This window comes from Ursus americanus, chromosome 18, assembly GCF_024610735.1.
Source record: "Ursus americanus isolate L20-20 chromosome 18, mUrsAme1.1.p, whole genome shotgun sequence".
NCBI lineage: Eukaryota > Metazoa > Chordata > Mammalia > Carnivora > Ursidae > Ursus > Ursus americanus.
In genome coordinates this window covers 13,701,957-13,726,233 of record NC_142144.1, presented here as the reverse complement: position 1 = coordinate 13,726,233, position 24,277 = coordinate 13,701,957, and the positions used below count along the sequence as shown (strand labels likewise).

Sequence of the window (24,277 nt, the reverse complement as noted above, 5' to 3'; positions counted from 1 at the left end):
TGGTGAGTGGTGTGCAGAGTGCTTTTCCGGCTAGAAAGCAGGGCAAAGGAAACAGGTGGGAACATTTTTTTTGTCAATGAAAAGAAAGTGCATCCTCTGTTAATCAATGTGGTGGCATCCTGGTTTATATACAGTGTCCTGCCATCTGACTCTGGTTATTAGGAGTCAGTGTCTCTCTCTCTGAATTGATGGATCTGAAAGATTAAAAGCAAAACCCTCAACAATGATGATCCACAAATAAGTAAAACAAGATTTTGGGGAATCTTTCTGCTTTAGCATGTAGCACTCCTTCCAAACCACAAACCACAACACAGTAAAATTCAATGATAAACAACAAAAATAGCAAAGAACATTAGAAACATTTTAAAAAGATTTATTGTTCATTTTCCAAAGGAATACAATGGTAACAAAAAATCCAAAGACACCTTATTAAAAGTATTTATTCTTAGCATGGAGAACATAATTTCAAGATTCCATATTGTTTTTCAAAGAATATTTATATCTGAGACATTGAAAGTGAAATCAGAAAGGCGAAAAGGACCAAAAAGAAAAAAAAAGGTGGTAAAAAGAATTCAGAAACAATTTGGTTCCATTCTATTTGAAGCGAATTTTAAATAAGACAGTGAGTAATTCCACGAAAATTTTCTGGGAGAACAAAACCTCCATCTTGGAAAGATTAAGGCAGTCAGAAGAATCTGAAAAACACCCGGTGCAATTAAGACCAAGTTTGCCTGCTTTCCTGTTTGCACACCGTGTTTCCATGCAGAAACACCACAGATGTAGTGATATAATTACGTTAGACACTCCATGATAATTCTGGGGGAAGGGAAGCCTCTTTTGTAAAATACAGGTGAAGTCAAATGCCTTAGGAGTTTTGGTCAAAAACGGTCTAGACTCTAGAGGAAATCATTCAGCTCCTTCCACGGCTGTTGTGGAAATAGGTTTCACATAGTATGGACCTTCACTCAGGTAAGTTCTGAGCCTCAAATAATTTGGGTTCCCAAAGATTTCGGCAATTGTCTTGGAATTGGCAAGTGCTTTCACCAGTTCATATTTGGCATCTTTTGAAGCTTTGTCATGCTCCACAGACCGGTCCATCACATACTCCACAAACCCTGGACTATTAAACATAAGTTTCTGAGCCCAGGGTTGATTTGCGATGGCCTGAAATGGAAAGCAGAAAGATCACAACTCCTCTGAGCCTTAAGAAGTTAAATGTGTTACTCGGAGAGCACAATCCTTAGAAAAAAAATTGGGCAAAATGAACCTTAAAAATGTTACTTTTTGGGTTACCTGGGTGGCTCAGTCGGTTAAGCGCCTGACTCTTGATTTCAGCTCCGGTCATGATCTCAGGGTCCTGGGATTGAGCCCCATGTTGGGCTCCACACTCAGCAGGGAGTCTGCTTGAGATTCTCTCTCTCCCTCTGACCCTCCCCCCACTCACACTCTCTCTCAAGTAAATAAAAACAAATCTTTAAAAAAATGATACTTTTTGCCTAAATAAATTCCCTTCTGAAAATCTAAGTTAAGAAAATAATCTAGGGGCGCCTGGATGGCTCAGTCAGTTAAGCACCTGACTCCTGATTTTGGCTCAGGTCATGATCTCAGGGTCATGAGATCAAGCCCCATGCTGGTCTCTTGTTCAGCGTGGAGTATGCTTGTCCCTCTCCCTCAGCTCCTCCGCCCACTCATGCGCGTTCTCTCTCTCAAATAAATAAATAAATAAATTCTTTAAAAAAAAGAATCTAAATGTTAAAAAGTTTTGTATACAAAGATGTTTATTATAGTGTGAGTTATAAATATCTAATAGTGGGGGGATGTTAAGTAAATTATGATATATAGCAAGAAAAAATAAACATTAAGAATAATGTTTATAAAGAATAGGTAAATCTATGATATTAAAAAAGTAGATCCAAATTATATACATGGCATGATTACAACAGTGGAAAAATAAAAACAAAAACTAGAGAAGAAAAGACTACCCTGAAGAAACTCTCATATGTGTGCACAAGATAATATTTTTGAGAATGTTCATTGTAGTACCATTTGTAATAGACAAATACTGAAATCTTCATAGATAGGAGAATGATTCACTGTGGCTATACAATGAAATAATGACTTTTTTTTTTTAAGACTTTATTTATTTAGAGAGTGCAAGTCAGGGAGGGGCAGAGGGAGAGAGAGACTCTCAAGCAGACTCCACACTGACTGCAGAGCTCAATTGGGGCTCAAACTCACAGCCCTAAGATCATGACCTGAGCTGAAATCAAAAGTCAGACACTTAACCAACTGAGCCATCCAGGTGCCCCTGAAATAAAGACTTTCTAATTGCCACTTTTAATATACACAAACCTTAGAAACATAATGTTGACGAGAAAAGAAGGATATGAACAGCATGATACCATTTACAAAGTTTAAGAATATGCAAAATATCGTTATTTGTTTTAAGATACACACATATGTAGTAAAAGTATAAAATCATGCATAGGCTTGGAAACCATGAATGCATGACAGTGATTAAATCCAGAGAGGGAGGAAGGGGAAGGGGTTGGCAGAGATTGGAAAGTATTACTGCTGTCTGAAATGTTTCACCAAAGCATGCCTGGGTGGCTTAGTTGGTTAAGCGTCTGTCTTTGGCTCAGGTCATGATCTCAGGGTCCTGGGATCAAGTCCTGCATCAGGCTCCTTGCTCAGCAGGGAGTCTGCTTCTCCCTCTCCTTTTGCCCCTCCCCCACTCGTGCATGTGCTCTCTCTTAAATAAAATCTTAAAACATTTTTTTTCACCAAAAAAAAAGTAAATAAATACTAACACTAAAAGGAAATACACGAAACAGGTCTAACTTTAAGTGATTTCAAAAATTCCTACTTTGCAATGTTTTCCAAATTCTAAAATAATAAATAAGCAGCTTTTATGAGAACTGACACTGCTTAACTCAACCTTGTGGGTCTGGGCAAAGCTTGCTGAAGACATACCTGAACTAGTCCTTTAAGAATGAGTAAGAGGTTAACAAGCAAAGCTGGGGAACAGTGTTGAATGTAAAGGGCACATAAAGGTCCAGAGATATGAAGCAGTTTGGTATCACTAGAGCATTAAGTATCAGAAGGGGAATGGCAGGAAGTAAGGCTCAGGAAGACTAGGGCTGGGTCAGTAGAGGGCTGGCTTGATGGCAGATAAGGAATCTGGAATTAATTCTGTGATCCCATAGAATCCTGTCCAAACCTCTGCCACAATATCTAATATCTTTAACTGAAACAATCTGTTTACGCATCTGTCTCCCTCATTAGTCTGCACTAATAGCATAGGGCAGAACCTGCACTACGCACTGGTATATTCCAGGGCATGGCAGAGGCACTGGCTCACTCTAAGCACTCACATGCTGAACTAGCTTCATCCCAGAAGGACCCGTGAAAAAGAAGAGGATGCTTACCGTGAACACTTTTAAGGCAGCGCAGTGCAGTTCAGGGAAGGGTTGATTACTTATGCCACGGAAGAGCTCCAGTGGATCCCGGGATAAAGAAGAAAACCAGGATTCTGTCATCCGCAGGAGGTCATCAGTCTGCTGCTCAGGCTACAGGGCAGAAAGGGAAAATCTCAAGCCTTTGGAAGTCAGGAAGCCTGGGTCTGATGGCACACTGTCCTCAGTTTGCTACGTGATCTCTGCTAAGTCTGGAGTATACTTTCCCAAACCCAGCTCAGACTTCCCCAGTTGTTTTTTGTTTTCCTGATCGGGTTGATTAGGCAAGCGCTAGGGTCCTCTCTCTCCAGTTCTAACCTCGATGCCTCCACTTTAACTTAAAAAATGTCACCAGTAATATAGTGAGGGTTATCTTCTTTTACTAAAAGTTGAATAACATTTACATTAAGTTAACCAGTATTATGTTGACTTATACAGATTTATTCTCCCAAACATATCCCACTGTCCTTCATTAATTTCCCAATTTACTTACCGATATATAAAAAATAGATGAAATTGCATCCAAACACCTAATTTTGAGCTCCGTCGAAGCATTCTTTGCTTGATATCCTATTTTCATGAGCAAGCGCTCAAAGCGAGTTCCTTTGAAGGATAACAAAATATTTTTTATTGTGGTAAAGTTAATATAAAATTTATCATTTTAACCATTTTTAAGTATACAGCTCAGTGACATTAAGTATATTCATATTGTTGTGAAACCATCATCACTATCCATCTCCAGAACTTCTTCATTTCAAACCATTAAACAGTAACTCCCCATCTCCCCCATCCCCTACCCTGATAACCAGTATTTTACTTTCTGTCTCTGTGTATTTGACTACTCTAAGTACCTCATATAAGCAGAATCACATAATACTTGTCCTTTTGAGTCTGGCTTATTGTACTTAGCATAATGTCTTCAAGGTCCCTACATGTTATAGCATGTATGAGAATTTCATTCCTTTTTTTTGTTCCGACTGGTCCACGCCCAGCGTGGAGCCCAACATGGGGCCTGAACTCATGACCCTGAGATCAAGACCGGAATTGAGAGCAAGAGTCAGACATTTAACCACTGAGCCACCCAGGTGCCCCTCAGTCCTTTTTAAGATTGGATATTTCACTGTATTGTATACACATTTTGTTTATCCATTTGTCCATCAATGAACATTTTGGATTGTTTCTGTATTCTTGGCTATTATGAATAATGCTGTTATGAATACAGGTGTACAAATACCTCTTTTAATTCCCTTGGGTGTATATCTAGAAGTGTATTTGCTGGACCATATGGTATACTTTTTTAAAAAAGATTTTACTTATTTATTTATTTGAGAGAGAGAGAGAATGCACACAAGCCGGGGGGAGGAGCAGAGGGGGAGGGGAAGAGAAGGCAAAAGAATCTCAAGCAGACTCCATGCTGAGTGCAGAGACCAATGTGGGGCTCAATCTCAGGATCCTGAGATCATGATCTGAGCTGAAACCAAGAGTCAGTCACTCAACCAACTGAGTCACCCAAGCACCCCTCTATGTATAATTTTTTGAGGAACCAACCACCATAATGTTTTCCACAGCAGCTGTACCATTTTAAATTCCCAACAAATATGTACCATGGTCCCAATTTCTCTACATCCTTGTCAACACTTGTTATTTTCTGTTTTTCTTGTCTTTTTTTTTTGTCATAATAGCCATCCTGATGGGTATGAAGTGAACGATGTTCACTTTAAAGTATGCTTTCATATACTATGACCTCTATCAACCTAAACACACACAAAAATTAAACACATAGTGGAAGAGACCAAGTGACAGGCCTAAAACACACATTCATATGCAATACAGCATATCTATATAAGCCAAACTGCAGAGGTTCAGGAATCAAAGGACTTGGATTTGAGTACGAGATGACCCACGGTCTGTGTGATCTTAAAAATATTCTTAACTTCCCTGAGTTTCAGCTACCTTATCTATAAAATGAGAATGCCATAGTATGTTCTTTGCAGGACTGTAAAAGGATTACATGTCATAGGTAAAAGCACTTAGGAAAAGTATATATAACAAGGATACTAGTTGTGATACACAACAGCATACTAATTTTCAATTCAAGATATATTTCATCAAGGTTTTAATAGTGACCACATTATTTTTTGTATAGAATTCAGGAGTGTTGGGGCACCTGGGTGGCACAGCGGTTAAGTGTCTGCCTTTGGCTCAGGGCATGATCCCCGTGTTATGGGATCGAGCCCCACATCAGGCTCCTCCGCTATGAGCCTGCTTCTTCCTCTCCCACTCCCCCTGCTTGTGTTCTCTCTCTCGCTGGCTGTCTCTATCTCTGTCAAATAAATAAAATCTTAAAAAAAAAAAAAAAAAAGAATTCAGGAGTGTTTTAAGATACTCATGAATGCGCCGTAAAAGTATCATTCTTAACATAAAATTCGCAACAAATTTTTGTTTCTTTTTCTTCTTGGACATTACAAATATAAAACAAACGTGTGTTTTCATTAAATATTCACAATCCCCAGAAGCAGCTGTTTACCCGTTTTATGAATGAATGAGGAAAAGAGGGCGTATAGCAATGAAATGAGGATATGAAGTTCAAAAAGCAAAGTCAGTGTTGGAACTGGGACATGAACCCAGGTCTTTCTGACTCCAGGCCACAGTCTCTGGACCAGGAATACCATCAAGGAGGGTGCAGAGGGGACACAGTGCTTGGTCTAGCCAAGTAAAAGATAAATAAACAAAAATTCGATAATAATTATGAGACTTTCTGGGATGAGTCCAAGGTCACAGTAAGAAGACTGCCGTCTCCAAGAGCAGTTTCTACAATGTAGTTAATGCGCCAGCAAGTGAGCTTATATACTGAATCCTTGTCAAAAATGAAGATACCGGGGCGCCTGGGTGGCACAGCGGTTAAGCGTCTGCCTTCGGCTCAAGGCGTGATCCCGGCGTTATGGGATCGAGCCCCACATCAGGCTCCTCCGCTATGAGCCTGCTTCTTCCTCTCCCACTCCCCCTGCTTGTGCTCCCTCTCTCGCTGGCTGTCTCTATCTCTGTCGAATAAATAAATAAAATCGTTAATTAAAAAAAAAAATGAAGATACTCCTAAAGAAAGCCAAAATAAGGCATACCAACCTGTTTTTTGTAAAACTTGTTTTCCTTCAACATTCGATCCCAGGATTCCAATTGTGTCCACTGCTACACCAATCATGGTGGGGTCCTGACTTTCAGTCATTTCAAAGACTTTTTCCACAAAGATAGGATAACGCTCACAGATCTGTTGAGGACTATCCATGATAGCCAGGTTTCCAAAAAACTTCACAAATCCTAAAGGTATTTCCAAAAACATACGTTAATAGAGGAGGAAGACCACATAAATTGTGGGCCTTATGTTTTCATAGGGGCCGTAATGAACTACTGGCCAGGAAGGGGAGAATGGTTATAGTACTGTACTTGGTTGACCGGCAACCAGACAGCCCATAAGGAGATACCGAAGGACCTGTAATGTGTGGTGCTGAGAACAGAAACCCCAGGGTGTCAATGGAGCTGGATTTAAATACTGAAGCACTGTCACATGCAAGAGGAAGAGCAAAGAACAAGGACCACTGGATACAAACTATAGGAAAACAAGTTTGGAGTGATTGTTCGAATAATTTTTTTTTTTTTTTAATAACCTCTATGCCTAATGTGGGGCCTGAACTTACGATTCTGAGATCAAGAGTCACATGTCCTACTGACTGAGGCAGCCAGGCGCCCCAAGAAATTTTTAAACAGAGATGTTCATCGATGAAGTAAGCTAGGCTACCTAAGGAAGGAATACATTTCCAATTCCTGCAAGTGCTCAAGAAAAACTAATTAGCCATGTCCTAGAACAGCATGGCTGAGTAGATCCTATGTTAGATAAAGACTCCACCAGAGATTTGCTGAATCTGTGAAATACACTATAAATGTCATTAGTAGTATTTTTATTTATGTTGCTTTTGACTGACATTTGAAAGAAACTATCCTAATGCTCTAAACAGCAATGGTATTTCCAGAAAATCAGAATCAATAATGCACGGCTCCCAGGACAACAGATTCCACCTCATTAAGGGACTGTGGGTATAATCTAAAGGGAATCTGCTCTAAAGAAAAAATAATCCCTGGCCTCTCCTGTCAGAGATAACTCAGAAAAAACATACACCATCATTTTCACAGAAATCAGTATTTCTTACCTGGCAAATAGAAACTAGAGAAAGGGTCTGAATCTGCCCCAACAATTATATTAGAAATCTGATCAATTACTCCTTCTTGAGCAAGGTACTGTCGTCCATGATGAGTATATGCCAGTGATGTCACCATTTCTATACAGGTGGCTCTGAAATGCCAAGATTTTGCATAGTTTATATAGCATATAACATAGTTTATACATTGCTTTTATAGGCTATCTTACTTAATTGTTTTAATCTGAAAGGTCAGTAATCCTGGCTCTACTTTTCAGATGAGGACACAAGGATGAGAAAATTGCAGTGATTTGTTCAGAATCACATTGTTATTACAAGGTAGAGTTTAGACTTAAATTTTGATCTTCTGAGTTGAGGCCCATTACTATTTCCACTGTAACAGAGCTGCTTCCTAAAGAATTTTTTTTAATTTTTATTTTGAAATGTCATGCATATACGAAAGTAAAGAGATCAGTGCAGTAAGCCCCGATGTACCCATAATCCTGATTGCACAGCTCTCAAGATTTTGCCTTACATACGGTTTTGACAAGATTTTGTTTTTCATCTTTTTTCTTCCATTTTTGCTGAATTATTTTAAAGCAAATTCTACTCATCTAGCCATTTTTCCCTGCATAATTTGGTATGCATCTCTAAAAAACATGAACATTTTCTCACACAATTATAATGCCATTTCCACGTATTTTAAGAATTGATAAAAATTCTTTGTAACACAAGCAGGGGGAGCGGCAGAGGAAGAAGCAGCCTCCCAGCAGAGGAGCGTGATGCGCGGCTTGATCCCAGAATGCCAGGATCAAGCTCTGAGCCGAAGGCAGACGCTTAACGACTGAGCCACCCAGGCGCCCCAAAAGCCCATGTTTCTTCTATCATGCCATAGTGCTTTTATTTAACAACGCCATAAAATGTGTAGGATAATCTATTAATACAAAATGGCAGTTATGTGATTGCAAAAACACACATGCCTAAGGACAGGGAATACGGTTAATCTAAAGTAGTTGAATTGTCATGGTTGATGGGGGGGGCTCGGCTACATTCCAGTATACTGTCACAATATAACTTGAGTAATTTCTAAAGGCCCTTTCTTTAGGACAGCAGTCAAGAGATTGCAACCCAGGCCCAGGGTCTCATAGGGAAGATCACTCTTAAGTCCCAAGGCTGTTTCCCGTGCCTCCAAAAAAAAGACATTTTGCTTTAAGAGCTCTCTCAGCCAACATACCTGACCAGCACATCCTCCCCAGTCAGCTCTCTGAGGAGCTGGGTTACCAATCCACTGGTGGTACAGTAGGTTAAAGATTCTGGTGAAACAGAAGAAATCTCCACAATTAACTGAAAGAAAAAAAAAAAAACAGAAAAAGCGAAAAGGTCAAAACAGTCCCATATCTGTTAGATCTCATTTTAAATTAAACACAGGACTAGGCACTTTATATAACTGAATTTTTAAAAAAAATCCATTATTTATCTCCATAAGTAGAAAAACGTCAATGAACATGTAAAAATTACTTTGGCACAGAAATATTCCATTATATCTGATTGTATCTGTGGGGTTTTTTTTTTTTTGTTTTGTTTTGTTTTTTAAGAAATCATCAATTCATTAATCAGGGTACGAAGGCTGAATCAGCAAAAAGATTGCTAAAAATCATTCATTCATTCATACATTCTATCAGTCGGTCATTCACGTACTCATTCCACAAGGTTGTCCTGAGGGCTTATGGAGAGATATAGGACACTGAAGGATTTTAAGCAGAGGAATGACAGAACCAGATCTGAATTTTAAAAAGATCATCCCGACCGCATCTGAAAACAGACTAGTGGTGTCAAAAATGGATGAGAAGAGACCAGTCTGGATGGAAATACAGTAGTCCAGGCGAGAGATACTGGTAGTTTAGACTAGGGTGGTGGTGGCTGTAACAGGGAAGAGAAGTGCGTGGTTTAAGTAAAACTGACAAAGCAGGATGATCTCAGGGATGTGTGGCAGGGAGAACAAGGCCTCACAGAGAACGAGCCCAAGGTCTAATACCCAACCATGCTGACTAGGATACAGGGCCAATGTGTTGCTGCTATGTTTGGTTGGAGCATGGGCTGGGTAAGGAAGCTTAGGAGTTTGGGTTGAGCCTGAGTGTGAGGGGCCTAGAATACATAGGTCCAAAGGGAGAACAGTGAGTAAGCAGCTGGACATGAGGGTCTGAGCTCAGACGAGAGGCCTGGGTTGGAGGTTTATGGAGTCATCCCAGATAGACAGGAACTGAGATCATACGATGAGTAAAACTGCCTAGAAATGAATATACAGTGAGAACAGGGTTTGGGAATTCACCTTCATGAACTACAACAATTCAAAAAATTCAGTAGAGGATAATGAGCCAGGAGACTGAGAAGAAACAGCTAGAGAGGCAGAAGGGAAGCCAGGATAGCATGGTACTGGGACATGCAAAGTAAAAACGTGTTTTGAACAGGGAATTAGAACAAGGGTTCCATTCTGAATATGCAGCCTATTAACTGTACGGCCTGGGTCAGCTACTCCATCAACAGTGAGGTTAATGACCATCAAGTACAGGGTTTACCGTAAAAACTGAAGACAAGTTATGTGGAGATTTAGCACAATGCTAAGTACAAAGCCCATGCAAATGAGAGTCATTTCTTCATCTTACCACTATAACTATTCCAAAGTCTAGTTTTAACATTATCTCCTCTATTGTAGCACTTTATGGAGTGCACTGTAAATATTTTTTATAGGACTGTCTCACACACTAGGCTGGGAGGTCACCCTCATATCCCCAGCATCTAATATAGGGCCTAACACAGACTACCTGCTCAGTAAGTGCACGGTAAACAAGCCATCTTGCCTTCCAGTGTAAGCTCTACCGCATTCTGAATTGTAGGCATCAGAAAGTGTGCTTTCAGGGTCACCTGGGTGGCTCAGTCGGTTGAGTGTCCAACTCTTGATTTCGGCTCAAGTCATGATCTCAGAGTTGTGAGATCGAGCCCTGAGTTGGGCTCCATGCTGAGTGTGGAGACTGCTTAAGATTCTCTCTCCCTCTCCCTCCCTCTCTCTCCCCTCTGCCCACTCCCTGCATTTGCGTGCACTCTCTCCAAAAAAAAACCACAAAAAACTCATGCTTTTAGTCTTACCTCATACACCCTGTATCGAACAATGTCGTTTGTTTTCATTACCCTTTTCAAATCATCCAGCAGATTGCTTTCAAATAAAGCCTCCAGTCCTGCTTGGGTTAGTGATATTCTCGACAGGGACTTAATGGCCTAATAAGGAAAGAAAATACCTCTTGAATCATAAAAATGCAGAATATTAATATCTACTTCATGAGATTGATGTGAAATTAGTGTGCGGACTGCATCTTGCACAATGAGCATTCACTATGTTTTAGCTATCATTATTTAAAACTGAAAAAGATACATAGTATTCCTTCTAGAAAACAGATGATGTAAATTTTATTTCTTATCAAGCAACCTAATACAAGCTCCATGATGGATAATTTAGATATGTGTATTCTAGAAAACAGAAGGGGTTTACTGGTATTCATTTGACACCATTTATTTATCTGATACCATCTATATTAGGTTACGAATTCAACTATACAAATCATCCATCCTAAACTTCCACCTCTCAATCCAGACGGCCTTCTTTTGTTTTTTAGGATACTCTGTGTGTTTAAGCTGATGGTTCTAGGTGACTCACCGCTTTAGCTACAGACAGATTGTCTCCACCAATACAATAAACGATCTGTTTTAGTAATTCAGCATTATTTAGAATCTCAGTAACAGCATCAGAATTTTCAACAATTTTTCCGACCTGAAATAAAAAAGCAATCAGAAACTCCCTTGGTGTGCATTTATCTTAGGAATTACTGATTACAGCTATAAGACAAGCCATTAAAAAATTCAAAATGACCCAAATTCATTAAAGCTGAACACACTCCTGGTATAGTCACATTATTGAAAAGAAAGAAAAAAATTAACAGTAAAGAGTTGAGACACTTCAGTGAGAGAAGACAATACAAATTCTAGTTCTATCAATTTTTAGCTACACTGCCCTTGGGCAAATTAACTAACTTCTTTGAACCTAATTTCTTATCTGTAAAATGAGAACACAATACTTAATTGCAGGATAGTTATGACGACTAAAGGAGACTAAATAGGAAAAGTACCTACCACTGTGTCTAGCACATAAACGGTCAGAGAATCAATCAATACTTTCTCCTTTTCTGTTGAATTAATACTTCCACAGGAGAAAAGGAAAAACAGTACTTGAATGCCTACTGAATACTAACTGCTTGGGTCCTAACATCTGAACAAGATAATCCTCAGCAGCAGCTCTTCACCCAAATAATAGAGTATTTTGGTTACCAAGGTTTTAAGAGTTACTGTCTCAATTTCTTGGTTTAGTGGCCTTTACAATAATACTTTGTTCATGCCACTATAAGACCTAATATGGCAATTACTTTGTCTAGATTAGGAGCTCCTTGAAGGAAAGAAATCGGCTTTATTTATCTTGGTAGCTCTAACACCATATGGCACAATGCCTGGCCTGAAAAAGGAATTCAGTCAGTATTTGATGAACGAATATTTCAGATAATACTGACTAGAACTCATTACTTTAGCTGGGATCCTCCTGGTTATAGTTAGCTATGCACACTAGAACAGACTAGATACTTCCTAGGCACAGAGAGAGATCATGTTTTCTTTATCTCTCTGTCTTTGGCACCCAACACAGAGCCTGGTCCAAAGCAAGTGGTCACTAAGTGTCAGTTCCTTTATTATATGCTAGTAAAACTTCATACCTGGGACAGAGTGAGAATTTTTACGGAATCATCGGGGTGAGTCAGTCCCCTCTGAAGGTCAGCCCCGAGGTTCCGGGCCACATGAACTGGCTCCATAGCTTGGAGCAATCTCTCCAGAATGGATACACACAAAGTGGTCTGTTCCCTAAAGGAGACGTCACAGATCTCATTAGTTTGTGTCCTGCCAAGTACAAAGTAACAACCTATTAAGATCTGAATCCTGGTTCAATGAGATCTTCACCCTTCAAGATACTAACCTTGGGGGCACCTGGGTGGTGCATGTCATGATCCCTGGGTCCTGGGATCGAGCCCCATGTCGGGCTCCCTGCTCCCTGGGGAGCCTGCTTTTCTCTCCCCCTACCCCTGCTCATGCTATTTCTCCTTCTCTCTCAAATAAATACATAAAATCTTTAAAAAAATACTAACTTCTACTAATTTATTAAACGTTTACTAAGTACCTATTATGTGCCATGCCTGTGCTGTGGCTACAAAGAAGAATATATATTCTGTAGCCTCAATGAGGTCAGTCTAATGGAAAATACAGAAGAACAGAAAGGCAACTATAATCAGATGCATAAATGTTAGAGGTTAGGGTTGGAAGCTACGGGAGCTCAAAAAAGAACATGGAGACCAGGAAGTCCTCCCAGAGGGGTAATAGCTGAGCTAAATTTTAAGAAAAAGTGGGAATTATCTAGGAGGACAAAGGAGTTCCAGGTAGAACACATGAAGGAGCATAGAGGAATGAGGCAGTGTTATATGTTCAAGGAAGTATAAGGAACTCCATATCACTGGGGTAAGAATGGGAGAGAAGTGGGGAGAAGGTAAGAGGGGAGGTACGAATGGGGAGAAATGAAACAGAAAAGATGCACAGAAGCCAGATTCTGATGGGTCTTTTTTGCTATGGAATTCAGACTTTTTCCAGAAGGCATATGGCAAGCCATGAAGTATATATAGAGTTTTTCAGTTGGAAGGCAGGTGATGAGGGAGTGAAACGGGGGAGTAGTAAGGAGGGATGGAGAAGAGGGAAAAGATTCAGGAGCAATGAAAGAGGTAAATGAATCAGAACTTGATGACTACCAGTTGTGGATACAGAAGATGTTTCAAGAATAACTTCCTTTTCTCTTAATGGGCAGTGCAAGTAAATAGCCCAGTACTCATACTGTTAATAGGAGTATACAATTAAACTGATACCACTTTTCTAAAAGTTGATTAAGCAATACATAGAAAAAGGCTTAAAAATGAACACAACTTTTTTAACTTAGGGATTCCACTTTGTATAATTGCACCTAAGGGAATAATCAAGAATGTTTATTATACCCAAGATAACTGAAACCATATGTCCACACAAGAATTTGTATGTGATGTTCATAGTAATAGAAACAACCCAAACGCACATCAATTAAACACAACCCGGTTTTATCCATCCAATGGAATATTATACAACATGGATGAAGTGTGGAAATATTATGCTAAGTGAAAGAAGCCAGATATAAAAAGCATCCTTTTGATGATGATTCCATTTATATGAATGTCTGGAACAGACAAACCTATAGAGGCAGAAAGCAGATTCCTGGATGTCAGGGGCTGGGGGAGGGATAGAGAGGAGGAAGGGAGAGGAGGGACTGTTAATGGATATGGGTTTCTTTTCTTTTTTAAAAAATTGTGACTGTATATACCACAGCATTTACCATTTTAATCATTTTTTAATGTACAGTTCTGTGCATGAAAGTTCATCCACATTATTGTGCAACCGTCACCATCAACCATCTCTAGAAGTTTTTCATCTTCCCAAATGGAAAACTCTGTATCTATTTTTTCTAAAGATCCATTTATTTATTTGAGAGAGAGCGAGTGGGGGGTAGGGGCAGAAGGCAAGGGAAAGGGAGAAACTGAGCAGGAAGCCCAATGCAGGGCTTCATCCCAGGACCCGATTCATGACCTGAGCCAAAGGCAGATGCTTAACCAACTGAGCCACGCGGGTGCCCCAAACTCTGTATCTATTAAATGCTAACTTCCCATTCTCCCCTCCCCGGAGCCCCCAGGAACCACCATTCTACTTTCTCTCTCTATAAACGTGACTACCCTTGGTGCCTCATCTAATTGGAATCATACAATACTGTCCTTTTGTGACTGGTTTATTTCACTTAGAATGGTGTCTCCAAGTTTCCTCATGTTGTAACATGTGTCAGAAGTTCCTTCCTTTTTAACGCTGAATAATACTCCACTGTATGTATCCACACTTTGTCTATCCGTTCATCTGCTGGTAGATACTTGAATTGCTTTATTATTGTAATTTCAATTTGCATTTCCCTAATGACTAATGATACTGAGTATCTTTTCATGTGTTTATTTGCCATCCATATATCTTCTTGTTCAAATATTTTGCCCATTTTTAAATTGAATACTTTTCTTGTTACTGAATTTTGAGAGTTCTTTATGTATTCTGAATACAAGTCCTTTATCAGATATATTCTTTGCAAAGACTTTTCTCCATTTGTGACTTGCCTCTTTATTCTCTTAACTGTGACCTTTGAAGAGCAGAGTATTTAATTTTGATGAAACCAATTTATCAATTTTTCCTTCTATGGATCATGCTTTTGGTGTCACACCAAAGAAATCTTTGTTCAACCCAAGGTCATAAAAATTCTTTCCTAGGTTTTCTTCTAGAAGTTTTATAGTTTTAGGTTTTATATTTAGGCCTATAATCTCTCATACACTGTCGGTGGGAACGGAAAATGGTACAATTACTTTGGAAAACAGTTTGGCAGTTTCTTAAAAAGTTAAACACCCACCATACGATCCAGCCATTTCACTCCTAGGTATTAACTCAGAGAGAAAAGAATATGTCTATGTAAGGACTTGTACACAAATGTTCAAAGCAGTATTATTTGTAATATAGTCAAACTGAAGACAGCTCAAGTGTTCACCAGCAGGCAAACTTAAAGAAATGCGGTACATCCATACAAGCAACTACTACTCAGCAATAAAAAGGAATGAAGTATTCATCCACACCACACGGATGAGTTTAAAATAATTATGAGGAGTGGGAGAAATCAGAGTACATACTGTGGGATTCCATATATATATATATATATATATATATATATATATATACACACACATATATATATATTATACATATATACATATATAAATATATACATACATATATACATATATATATATAAAATATAAATAAAAAACCTCTTTTTTTAAAAAAAGGCTAACTCATCTATAGTGATTGGTGGCTGCCTGGCTGAGGTGGAAAGGGATTACAAAGAGGCGCAAGGAAACTTCTGGGGGTAAGGCATATCTTTGCTATCCTAACTGTGGCAATCATTTCGTGGGTGTATACATATGTCAATACTTGTCAAATTGCATATATTTTTTAAAGATTTTATTTATTTATTTGACAGACAGAGAAACAGCACAAGCAGGCGGAGCGGCAGGCAGAGGCAGAGGGAGAAGCAGACTTCCCGCTGAGCAGGGAGCCCGACATGGGACTCGATCCCAGGACCCTGGGGTCATGACCTGACCTGAAGGCAGACGCTTAACCAACTGAGCCACCCAGGCACCCCAAATTGCATATTTTTTTTTAAAGATTTTATTTATTTGACAGAGAGCAAGAGAGCACAAGCAGGAGGAGCGGCAGGAGAGGGAGAAGCAGGCTCCCTGTTGAGCAAGGAGCCCGATGTGGGGCTTGATCCTAGGACCCTGGGATCAGGACCTGAGCTGAAGGCAGACGCTTAACCGACTGAGCCACCCAGGTGCCCCTCAAATTGCATATTTTATTATGCGGAGTTTATTTTATGCAAACTACATCTCAATAAAGCTTTTTTTTTTTTTTACAAGCAGCCATAGGTTAAGCTGTATAGTGCATAAATTTTAGGTCACATGTGGCCCTTTATACCAAAAAGCCAAAGAGTTAATCTACTATCAGTCTCCACGTTGTAAAGCAATAATCTTAGGACTTACATTCTATCACAAAAACTCCTGTCAAGATTCTAGATTTACATCTATTAAATCAGACTCTGAACCAATATATAGCAACCTGGGTGGTTTTGCCAGGATAAAAGAAATAGATCTAGAGACTGCCAATCTACTATCTGCAGAAGAATTATTCCCACAAAATGCAACTGGTATCTACTATGTACCCAGTCCTGAATTACCCTGCACTTGATCTTAGCCAAAAGGCCGAGAAGCGATTCTGAATTACCCTGTTTTAAAATTTCCATTAAAATTGTTTCTAGAGCACTGCTCCTTCATTAGGCAAAACACATCCCCCACGGACCTTATTCTTCAAACTCCCATGCATTTCATTTGATCAGCCTTGCGAGATCTGCGGGCACAGCCTCCCTTCCCGGGGTTTTGGCCGGGACTGCGAGTTGCCCCGGCCGCACCAACAGCAATAGATCCCTACTGTATCTCTGGTGTTAACTTGTAGTATGATATTTGAAATTTTCTTCATCCATGATATAAAGCAGTTGGACTAGGTGGCCTCTTTAAAATTTATGAGTCTGGTCATTTATCTGGCATATATTGTACTATGTGCTACACCCTAAGAGGGATGCCGAGATGCACAAAATACATCCTGTGCATTCAAAGAATTTTCAAACTAGAAGTAAACACATAAAGAACTATAATATAATGCAACAGTGTCAAGTAGCATTAACAGAAATGATGATAATGTCTCTCAGGAGATCTGAGGACCATTCACTTGAAGCTGGAGTGGCCAAGTGAGACTTTTTGCAGGTGACAGCACTTTACCTGGGCTTTCAGGAATGGAAAGAATTTGAAGAGAGGGAGGGCATTTCAGTTAGAAGGACTGGCAAGAACAAAGTTAGGAAAGTGCCAAGTCATGCTCAAGGGAAAGTAAATGGTGCCACATGATAGCTGAAGCAGATGAAATATTGTAGAGGAGTGGAGGGAAAAGATGAGGCTGGAAAAGTAGGATGGAAATATACTGTAAGGGCCCAAATGCCAGAAAAAGAAGTCATGATTTCACACTGCAGACAATGGGAAACCATGGAAAAGATTTGAGACAAATGACCCAAGAAGTTAACTGTGGTTCCTGTGTGGGAAGAACATGCTGGACAAGGAAGCTTAAAGGTAGTGAGTCAGACTCATGCAAGAGACATAGCAAGAGGGAGAAAATGAGGGACAGAAAAGAGATATTTCATAGGCAGAACCGGATGTTAACTAATGGATTTAATGAAGTGCAACATGTATAAAAAAGGGAGGACTCTCAGAAGGAGATTGCCAAGAAAGCCCCCTGAAATCACCCAGGATTGATCCAGTGATTTTTTACCTTTTCAAGTAGAAGGGTCACTTTTACATTTCTGGATCACAAACATTTGTAAACTGTTTTAAATTATCGAATGATCAAATATAAAGTGTTTTTTAATCAAACAGTACATATGTGCATAAAATGAAAAAGTTGCCATCCTAAGTCCCACTTATGTATTAATAGTTTCTACTGTATCTTTCGGATATTCTCAGTGTTATACTAGTCTGTGTACTGGGGGTGGGGGCGGGCGATTGAAATCCTTAAAAACGTTACACATAATGGGATCATAAACTCACATAATTTTCCTTTTCCATTCAACAACATAGAGGTTTTTCCATGTCCACATATATAGATCGACCTCAGTTTTTCTACCAGCTGCACAGGGTTACACAGTAATGTATCATTATTTATTTCCAACCCCTTTTAATGGCTATTTGGGTTGTTTCTAGTTTTTTTGCTGTCACCTTCTGCCATGCATCTCTCTCTCTATATAGGACATTTTGAGTGCGAGCATACCTGCCTGTTCAATGCCTAAGGATCAAAGATAAGTTAATTTAAAATGTGGATGGATCTTGCCAAATTGCCAGGATAGGACCCCTTCTTAAGAGAAAAAAGTCAAGACCCGTACACACGATTGCGGAGCTTCCTTCTAGGTGGGCAACCTCGCTTTCCCTCTCCAATTCCTATTTCAAGGATGAAAGGCAGTGAGGCCGGGCGACGGCCAGGGGCACACAACTAACGCTGGACTTGAGCGCCCTATCTGGCCTCCCGACCCACGGTCCCTCCCGCTAAAGTGTCCGCGATTTCTTTATCCTCCCTGCGGCTGGGGAGAGCCCCTCCCCTCCTCGCAGCCACCCTGGTCTCCAAGCTTGGGGTCGTCTCACCGGTGGTTCTCGTTGAGCAGGGAGAAAAGCGGGCCGAGGCGCAGTTCCGCCGCCTGCTCGCGGAGCTCGCTGAGCGGCACGGTCTGCAGCACCGAATGAAGCGCGCGCAGCTCCTCCAGCGGCGCTTCCAGTCGCGATACCTCCCTCAGCAGCGCCAGCGCCTGGACCGCCATCGCGCCCCTCCCGCCGGGGCTCGCGGGGCTGCGGGTGCGGGATCCCGGCGCGCCGCTCCGAGCCTCGCGAGATCTGCGGGGCGCAGTCTCCTTTCCCGGGGTTTCGGCCGGGACTGCGAGCTGCCCCGGCCGCACCAATAGCAATGTGGGGCCGGCGGGCAACGCGCGCGCTCGGGGGCCGCCAAGCCTCGCGAGACGGGGGCCGTCAGGGGCCGGGCCAACTGTCGCCGGTGGTTGCGGGGGTCGCGGCCGGGCGTCATCGTGGGCGCCGTTCGGTGGGTCGCGGAGGCCGACTTTCCGGTCGGCTTGCGTATTTCCCTTAGAGAGCGAAGACGCGGCAGATGCCCGGCAAGCGGAGTGGTGACAATGAGGACCCACAGAAGGTTAAACGGCCCCGCGGGCGGCCTCCCGGCCCTAAAGCCAGGCTGTCGGCTGCGGCGAGGGCGGCGGTGGTGGAGGCCGCCGCGGCTTGGGCAGCGGCCGAGGCCACCCCAGGCGGCGCGGAGGCCATGGGCATCCTGCTCCCGGGCCAGACACGAATCAAGAGGAGGCGGAGGGTCATGCCTCTGGAAGACAAGATGAAAATTCTCGAGAAGCTGGAAGAAGGCGTGAGTAACACCGACGTGGGGCGCCTGTTTGGCATCAACGAGTCAACCGTGCGCACCATTAAGAAAAACGAGAAGGCCATCAGGGCCAGCATGGAGAGTGTTTCGCCCGTCTGCTCCAAGGTGCTGTGCATTCCCCGTGACGTAAACATCGAGAAGATGGAGACCGAGTTAACCTTTTGGGTGGAGGACCAGACCATAGGGGGGCGGCCTCTGACGCTAAAGGCCATCTGCAGCCAGGCCAAACGCATTTACAAGCAGCTGGTGGAAACCACTGGGAAGGGCAACCCGGATAAGTTTCATGCGAGCAAGGGATGGTTTGAGAAGTTCAGAAATCGCTACAGTCTGCGAAATTCGAGGTTGATGGGGGAGGAAGAACCACTGAATGCCCAGTCGGCTCCCAAGTATTCCAAACAACTCCAGAGACTGATCAGAGCCAGAGGCTATGTGCCTCAACAGGTCTTCAACGCCGAGGAGATGAGCCTGTTTTGGAAGTGCATGCCTTCACGTACTTTTAGGGAAAAAGACAAAAGTCCCGAAAGCTTAGAGGAAGCGAAGGACAGGATTTCCCTCATTTTTTGTGCCAACGCCGCCGGTGACAAAATGATTAAACCCTTGCTGCTTTATAAAGACCCTAATCCCACGTGTCTTTTGGAAAAAGATAAAAACCGCCTTCCTGTGTTCTGGCGATCGCACCCCAAAGTATCATTAACCGCTGCCCTCTTTTTGGATTGGTTTCATAATTGTTTTATCCATCAGGCCCGCAGTTATTTAATAGAAAAAAATCTTGAGTTCAGAGTGTTGCTAATTCTGGACAGAGGTCCCAATCACCCAGACTCATTATTCTTTGCTCATCCTAATGTTGATATTGTGTTCCTCCCTCTGGAAGGCACTAGCTATCTTCAGCCCTTGGATCAGGGTATAATTGAAGCATTCAGGAGGTATTACACCAAGCATATGTTTGACCACTTTGCTGACTGTATTGAAAAAAACCCTTGTCTTACTTTGAAAGAAACATGGCAACAGTACAGCATTGCTGATGCTTTGGTAGTGATAAAAGAGGCAATGGATGATATAAAACCGGCTGCTCTTAATAAAGCCTGGTGGAAACTTTGGGCTGATGTTGTAAATGATTATGCATGTTTCCCTAGAGCTAATGAAGAAGTTGCAAAAATCATAGAGTCTGCAAAACGGATGGACTTAAAATTCCTTGACATTGAAGAGGGTGAAATTAATGAACTGCTCAAGTTTCAAGCTTTGGCCATAACGGAGAGAGAGTCTGTATCAATAAATACGGAAGAAGACAAGTCCCCAGAACCAGAGGTAAAGATGAATCTAAGGAAATTGAATGCTGTTTTACGCCAGGCTTCAGACCTCATTGATGCTGCAATTGATATGGATCCTTTCCTGGACCGAAGTTTGGCCTTTAAAAAAGACTTTAATAAATTGTTATATACCTATAAAGAGGTGCAAAAGAACCTTCAAAATAAAGCAAAGGAGTTGAAGAGTGAAAAAGATAGAAACAAAGAGGAAGCAGTGTGGATGAAGAAGATGGGTACAGAACTGGAGTCTGAATCAGAATCCGAGTCTGAATCTGAATCCGAGTCTGAATCCGAATCTGAATCCCACGAGGAGGAGAAGGTAAAGAGAAAGAAAGAGGACAAGAAGCCTCCAGAAGAAGATTCTGGACCCTCAGGCAGTGGCACTGAGACTCTTACTATATCTGAAAAATCTGCCAAAGCCATAAATGCAGAATTGGACTTTTGGAATCTAACCTTGGAATTGAATCTGGAGAGAGTAGACGCTCCTGAGTTAAAGGAATAAGAGAATCCAGAGGCAGTTCCTTCCAAATGACAGTTCATCTCTTGCCATGCTTCCCCTGTTGCCCCAACATCTACCTTCATCATGACCATCCTTATCATCACCAGCCACACATTCATATCATTTAGTCATTCAACAAACAGTTATTGAGCATAAGCTGTGTGGGGTCCTGTGCTAAACTTGGGGACAGCATCTCAGGAAATCATCTCAGGATCTAAGGTAAATGGTCATTTACCAGTGGCTACATTTCTTATTAATGTAATAGGTATAAAAGATCACAGCCTTATTTTACTGGACTTTGGATATAAAGGTTTTCTTAGGACCACAGCTTCATTTTCTCTAATCCAGTTTTTCCACAGATACTAAGTTCTTCAATCACAAATGGAAATTTTCTGAGTTAACCGTGGTAGTCAGTATGAGATTACTTTTGTTTCGTTTGATGCTTGTTTGTTTAAAAGTTTTATTTTTAAGTAATCTCTACACCCAGTGTGGGGCTCAAACTCACAACCCTGAGATCAAGAGTCACATGCTTTCCCACTGAGCCAGCCCGGAGTCCTGAGACTACTTGCTTTTGAAAAGCTGACATGGTCTTACATTTTCTACAACATTCTTACATGAATTTTCTTTGTTAATCTCCACTTTAGACCTGTGAAGGTGGTATTAGCCCTTCCTTTACCACCCTCCCCCCAGAGCTCAGCCCTTCCTTTACCACTGCCCCTCCCCACCCAGAGCTGAGAGAGTTTATGTAATTGGCCTGAGTCTTCACAGCAAATCATGTAAATGATAAGACCAGGGCTACAAATGGTTTATAAACTACTTTGTCAGACAGGGTGAGAAGTGTGGGCCTTTAAGAAGTTAGAGTCCGAAGTAATGAGACAGACAGTAAACAGATAATTAAAATAAACACAAAGGCTGTGAACTGGCAGCCTGCAAGCCAGATTTGGCTAACAGATGTGTTTTGTTTGGTCTGCCCAGCATACGACAATTTTGAATTGGTTTCCAGCATTTCCCCGGTTCCTTAAGGTGCTGTTTACAAACGATGCAATTCACCAATATAAGTGCATAGTTTGTTGAATTTTTTTAACACTTGTGTAACCACTACCACAGTCGAGCTATTGAACAGTTTCCTTAACTTACAAAAGTTTACTCGTGGCTTTGTGTGCTCCGTCCTTTCCCCTGCCCCAGAGAGATCATTTAAAAATTAAAATATTTCACATTAAAAAGCTGGATTAAAAAATTGCGCAGCCTGGCATCAGTGGACTCCGCATTCCTGAAGGGCCCCAGTCAGTCATTAGCTTGCGGTTCTTCTTATTTGTTTGCAGCTCTGCATGGTTGATGATGTCGAATGCTGCCACAGAAGTGTGTACAGAGTGCCTTAGGGGAAATAGAGGACTGTGGGATTAACCCTGCAAAAAGCTGCATGGAGCAGCTGGCCTAGAAAGATGAATGAGTTCCTAGGGAGAGCAGGTGGGAACAAGAGTATTTTAAGCCAAGGAGAATTAGATGGGAGATCCTGGGAGGAGGAGGTGCTGTGGGGGATGGGAAGGCAGCTGTGTGTGTTCGTGTGTGTGTGTGTGTGTGTGTGTGTGTGTGTATACACGCATGTGTGTATGTGTGCTTCCCTTGTTTTTGTTGGTTGGATGGGCCCTATAAAGTGGAAGAGTTTTGTGTGTGTGTATTAGTGTTTGTGTGCCGTGGTTTCTGGAAGTTTTATATATCTAAGAAACTTAGATCTCTTTATCTGTACATGTGGGTATTTTGTCTTTTTTTGTTGTTGTTAGAATGGGAACAGAAAATTAGTATTTTTGTTTTTGCAGGGGTTGTAGGTCTGCATATGGTGTCTGGGTTTTTTGTTTCTAGGAAGAGAATTGCCTAGTGAGAATTACTCCCTCTTTCCCTGCCCCCTCCACTCTCCCCTCCCAGCCAGCCTGGCTGGGGCCTGGCTGGACAGTGGGGCAGGCAGCAGGTGGTGAGGGGATGGGGCAGTGTAGGCCCTCAGTGCCCGCCCATCAGCTTGCAACTCAGCTCGAGGCCGCAGTTTGTTACGGCTGTGCTACTAAATTACCAGCGACGCCATGGACAGGCTGGGCTCTCGGTGCCCTCTGCCAGGATACCTGCGGCCCTCTGTCCTCATATGCCTCCTGGTGAGTGCCCCAGGCTGCAGTTCTGTGAACTCTCTCACCCCTAAACCTCCAGCCCGGGGATTGAGGGGAGAAGGTGCATTTCTTTTTTCTGCTCCTGGGCTTTTGAGCTGGGAGCAGGCAGGAGATGGAAGGAGAAATCCCCCAAGAGACCCCCCCACCCAGGTGTCCTGGAGACTATAGCATGATTCTGAAGATGACCAGCAACCCTTCACTCCCCACTTTGTGAGGAGGAGCGGCTGGGCTGCGTTTCATTGCCAGGGTTGTCCGGGGAGGTGAAGGGCTGTCTGCTGGCGGAGACTCATCTAGGGATCACATGGTAGATTCTTTTAATCTTTCTCTTGCAGGCACCATCTTGCTTTGATGCATTTGGGGAAGAGCTTGGTTTTGTCATCTCTGCAATATCTTAAAATGTTAAGGTTGGAAGTGGCCAGAGTACCACCAGTGGTGTGGTAATGGTGGTTGAGCACGAGGTGGAAAGAACTGTAGGAGAGGGTCATAAGTCTTGCTGTTCACTTTTTGGGTGATTTCTTCTCTCTAGCCCTTACATCCCTCATCTGAAAAATTGGCACAGATCAGTGGCTCTTAACCGCTTTGGAACTGTAGGTTTTCTTGATGTGTGTGTGTGTGAAAATTTGGATTTGTACAAGGAAAATGTATAGGTAAATACAATGTAGCACTCAATTCCAGAGTTCCTTAAAATTAGGTCGATTGGAACGTTAGAACCACTGGGTGGTTTCCGAGGCCCCTTCTGCCTTAACACAGGTTGTAAAGTCTATCATAACCTCTTTAAAGCTATGTAAATATTCCAAGACAAAAAAAATGGCAGAATGAAATATGAACCAAAGGGACACATAAAATATTTTGAAAGAATGTAAAATTAGAAAAAGTGTTTAGTAAAAGGTAAGTA

General features: G+C 41.7%; 1 protein-coding gene across 1 annotated transcript; it reads right to left on the bottom strand.

Annotated features, from left to right (window-relative positions):
• Window positions 1-357: 357 nt before the first annotated feature.
• On the bottom strand, window positions 358-18,942 carry PSMD5 (proteasome 26S subunit, non-ATPase 5). The gene is made up of 10 exons (XM_045791071.2): window positions 18,628-18,942; window positions 12,457-12,601; window positions 11,355-11,468; window positions 10,790-10,918; window positions 8,880-8,989; window positions 7,658-7,800; window positions 6,579-6,770; window positions 3,949-4,058; window positions 3,429-3,569; window positions 358-1,164 (listed from the first exon to the last, which is right to left on the bottom strand). Exons 1-10 carry the CDS (start codon window positions 18,798-18,800, stop codon window positions 907-909), a joined length of 1,515 nt encoding a protein of 504 aa, XP_045647027.1. The 5' UTR covers window positions 18,801-18,942; the 3' UTR covers window positions 358-906.
• Between the last annotated feature and the right edge of the window lie 5,335 nt (window positions 18,943-24,277).

Excerpts from the sequence above, each read along its gene's own strand:
- PSMD5 (XM_045791071.2), bottom strand. The coding sequence starts at position 18,800 with ATGGCGGTCCAGGCGCTGGCGCTGCTGAGGGAGGTATCGCGACTGGAA. Across the intron at positions 8,990-10,789 it reads TTCGATACAGGGTGTATGAG|TTAATTGTGGAGATTTCTTC; the intron begins GTAAGACTAAAA and ends TTTTTCTTTCAG. Across the intron at positions 7,801-8,879 it reads GGGGAGGATGTGCTGGTCAG|AGCCACCTGTATAGAAATGG; the intron begins GTATGTTGGCTG and ends TTGGCATTTCAG.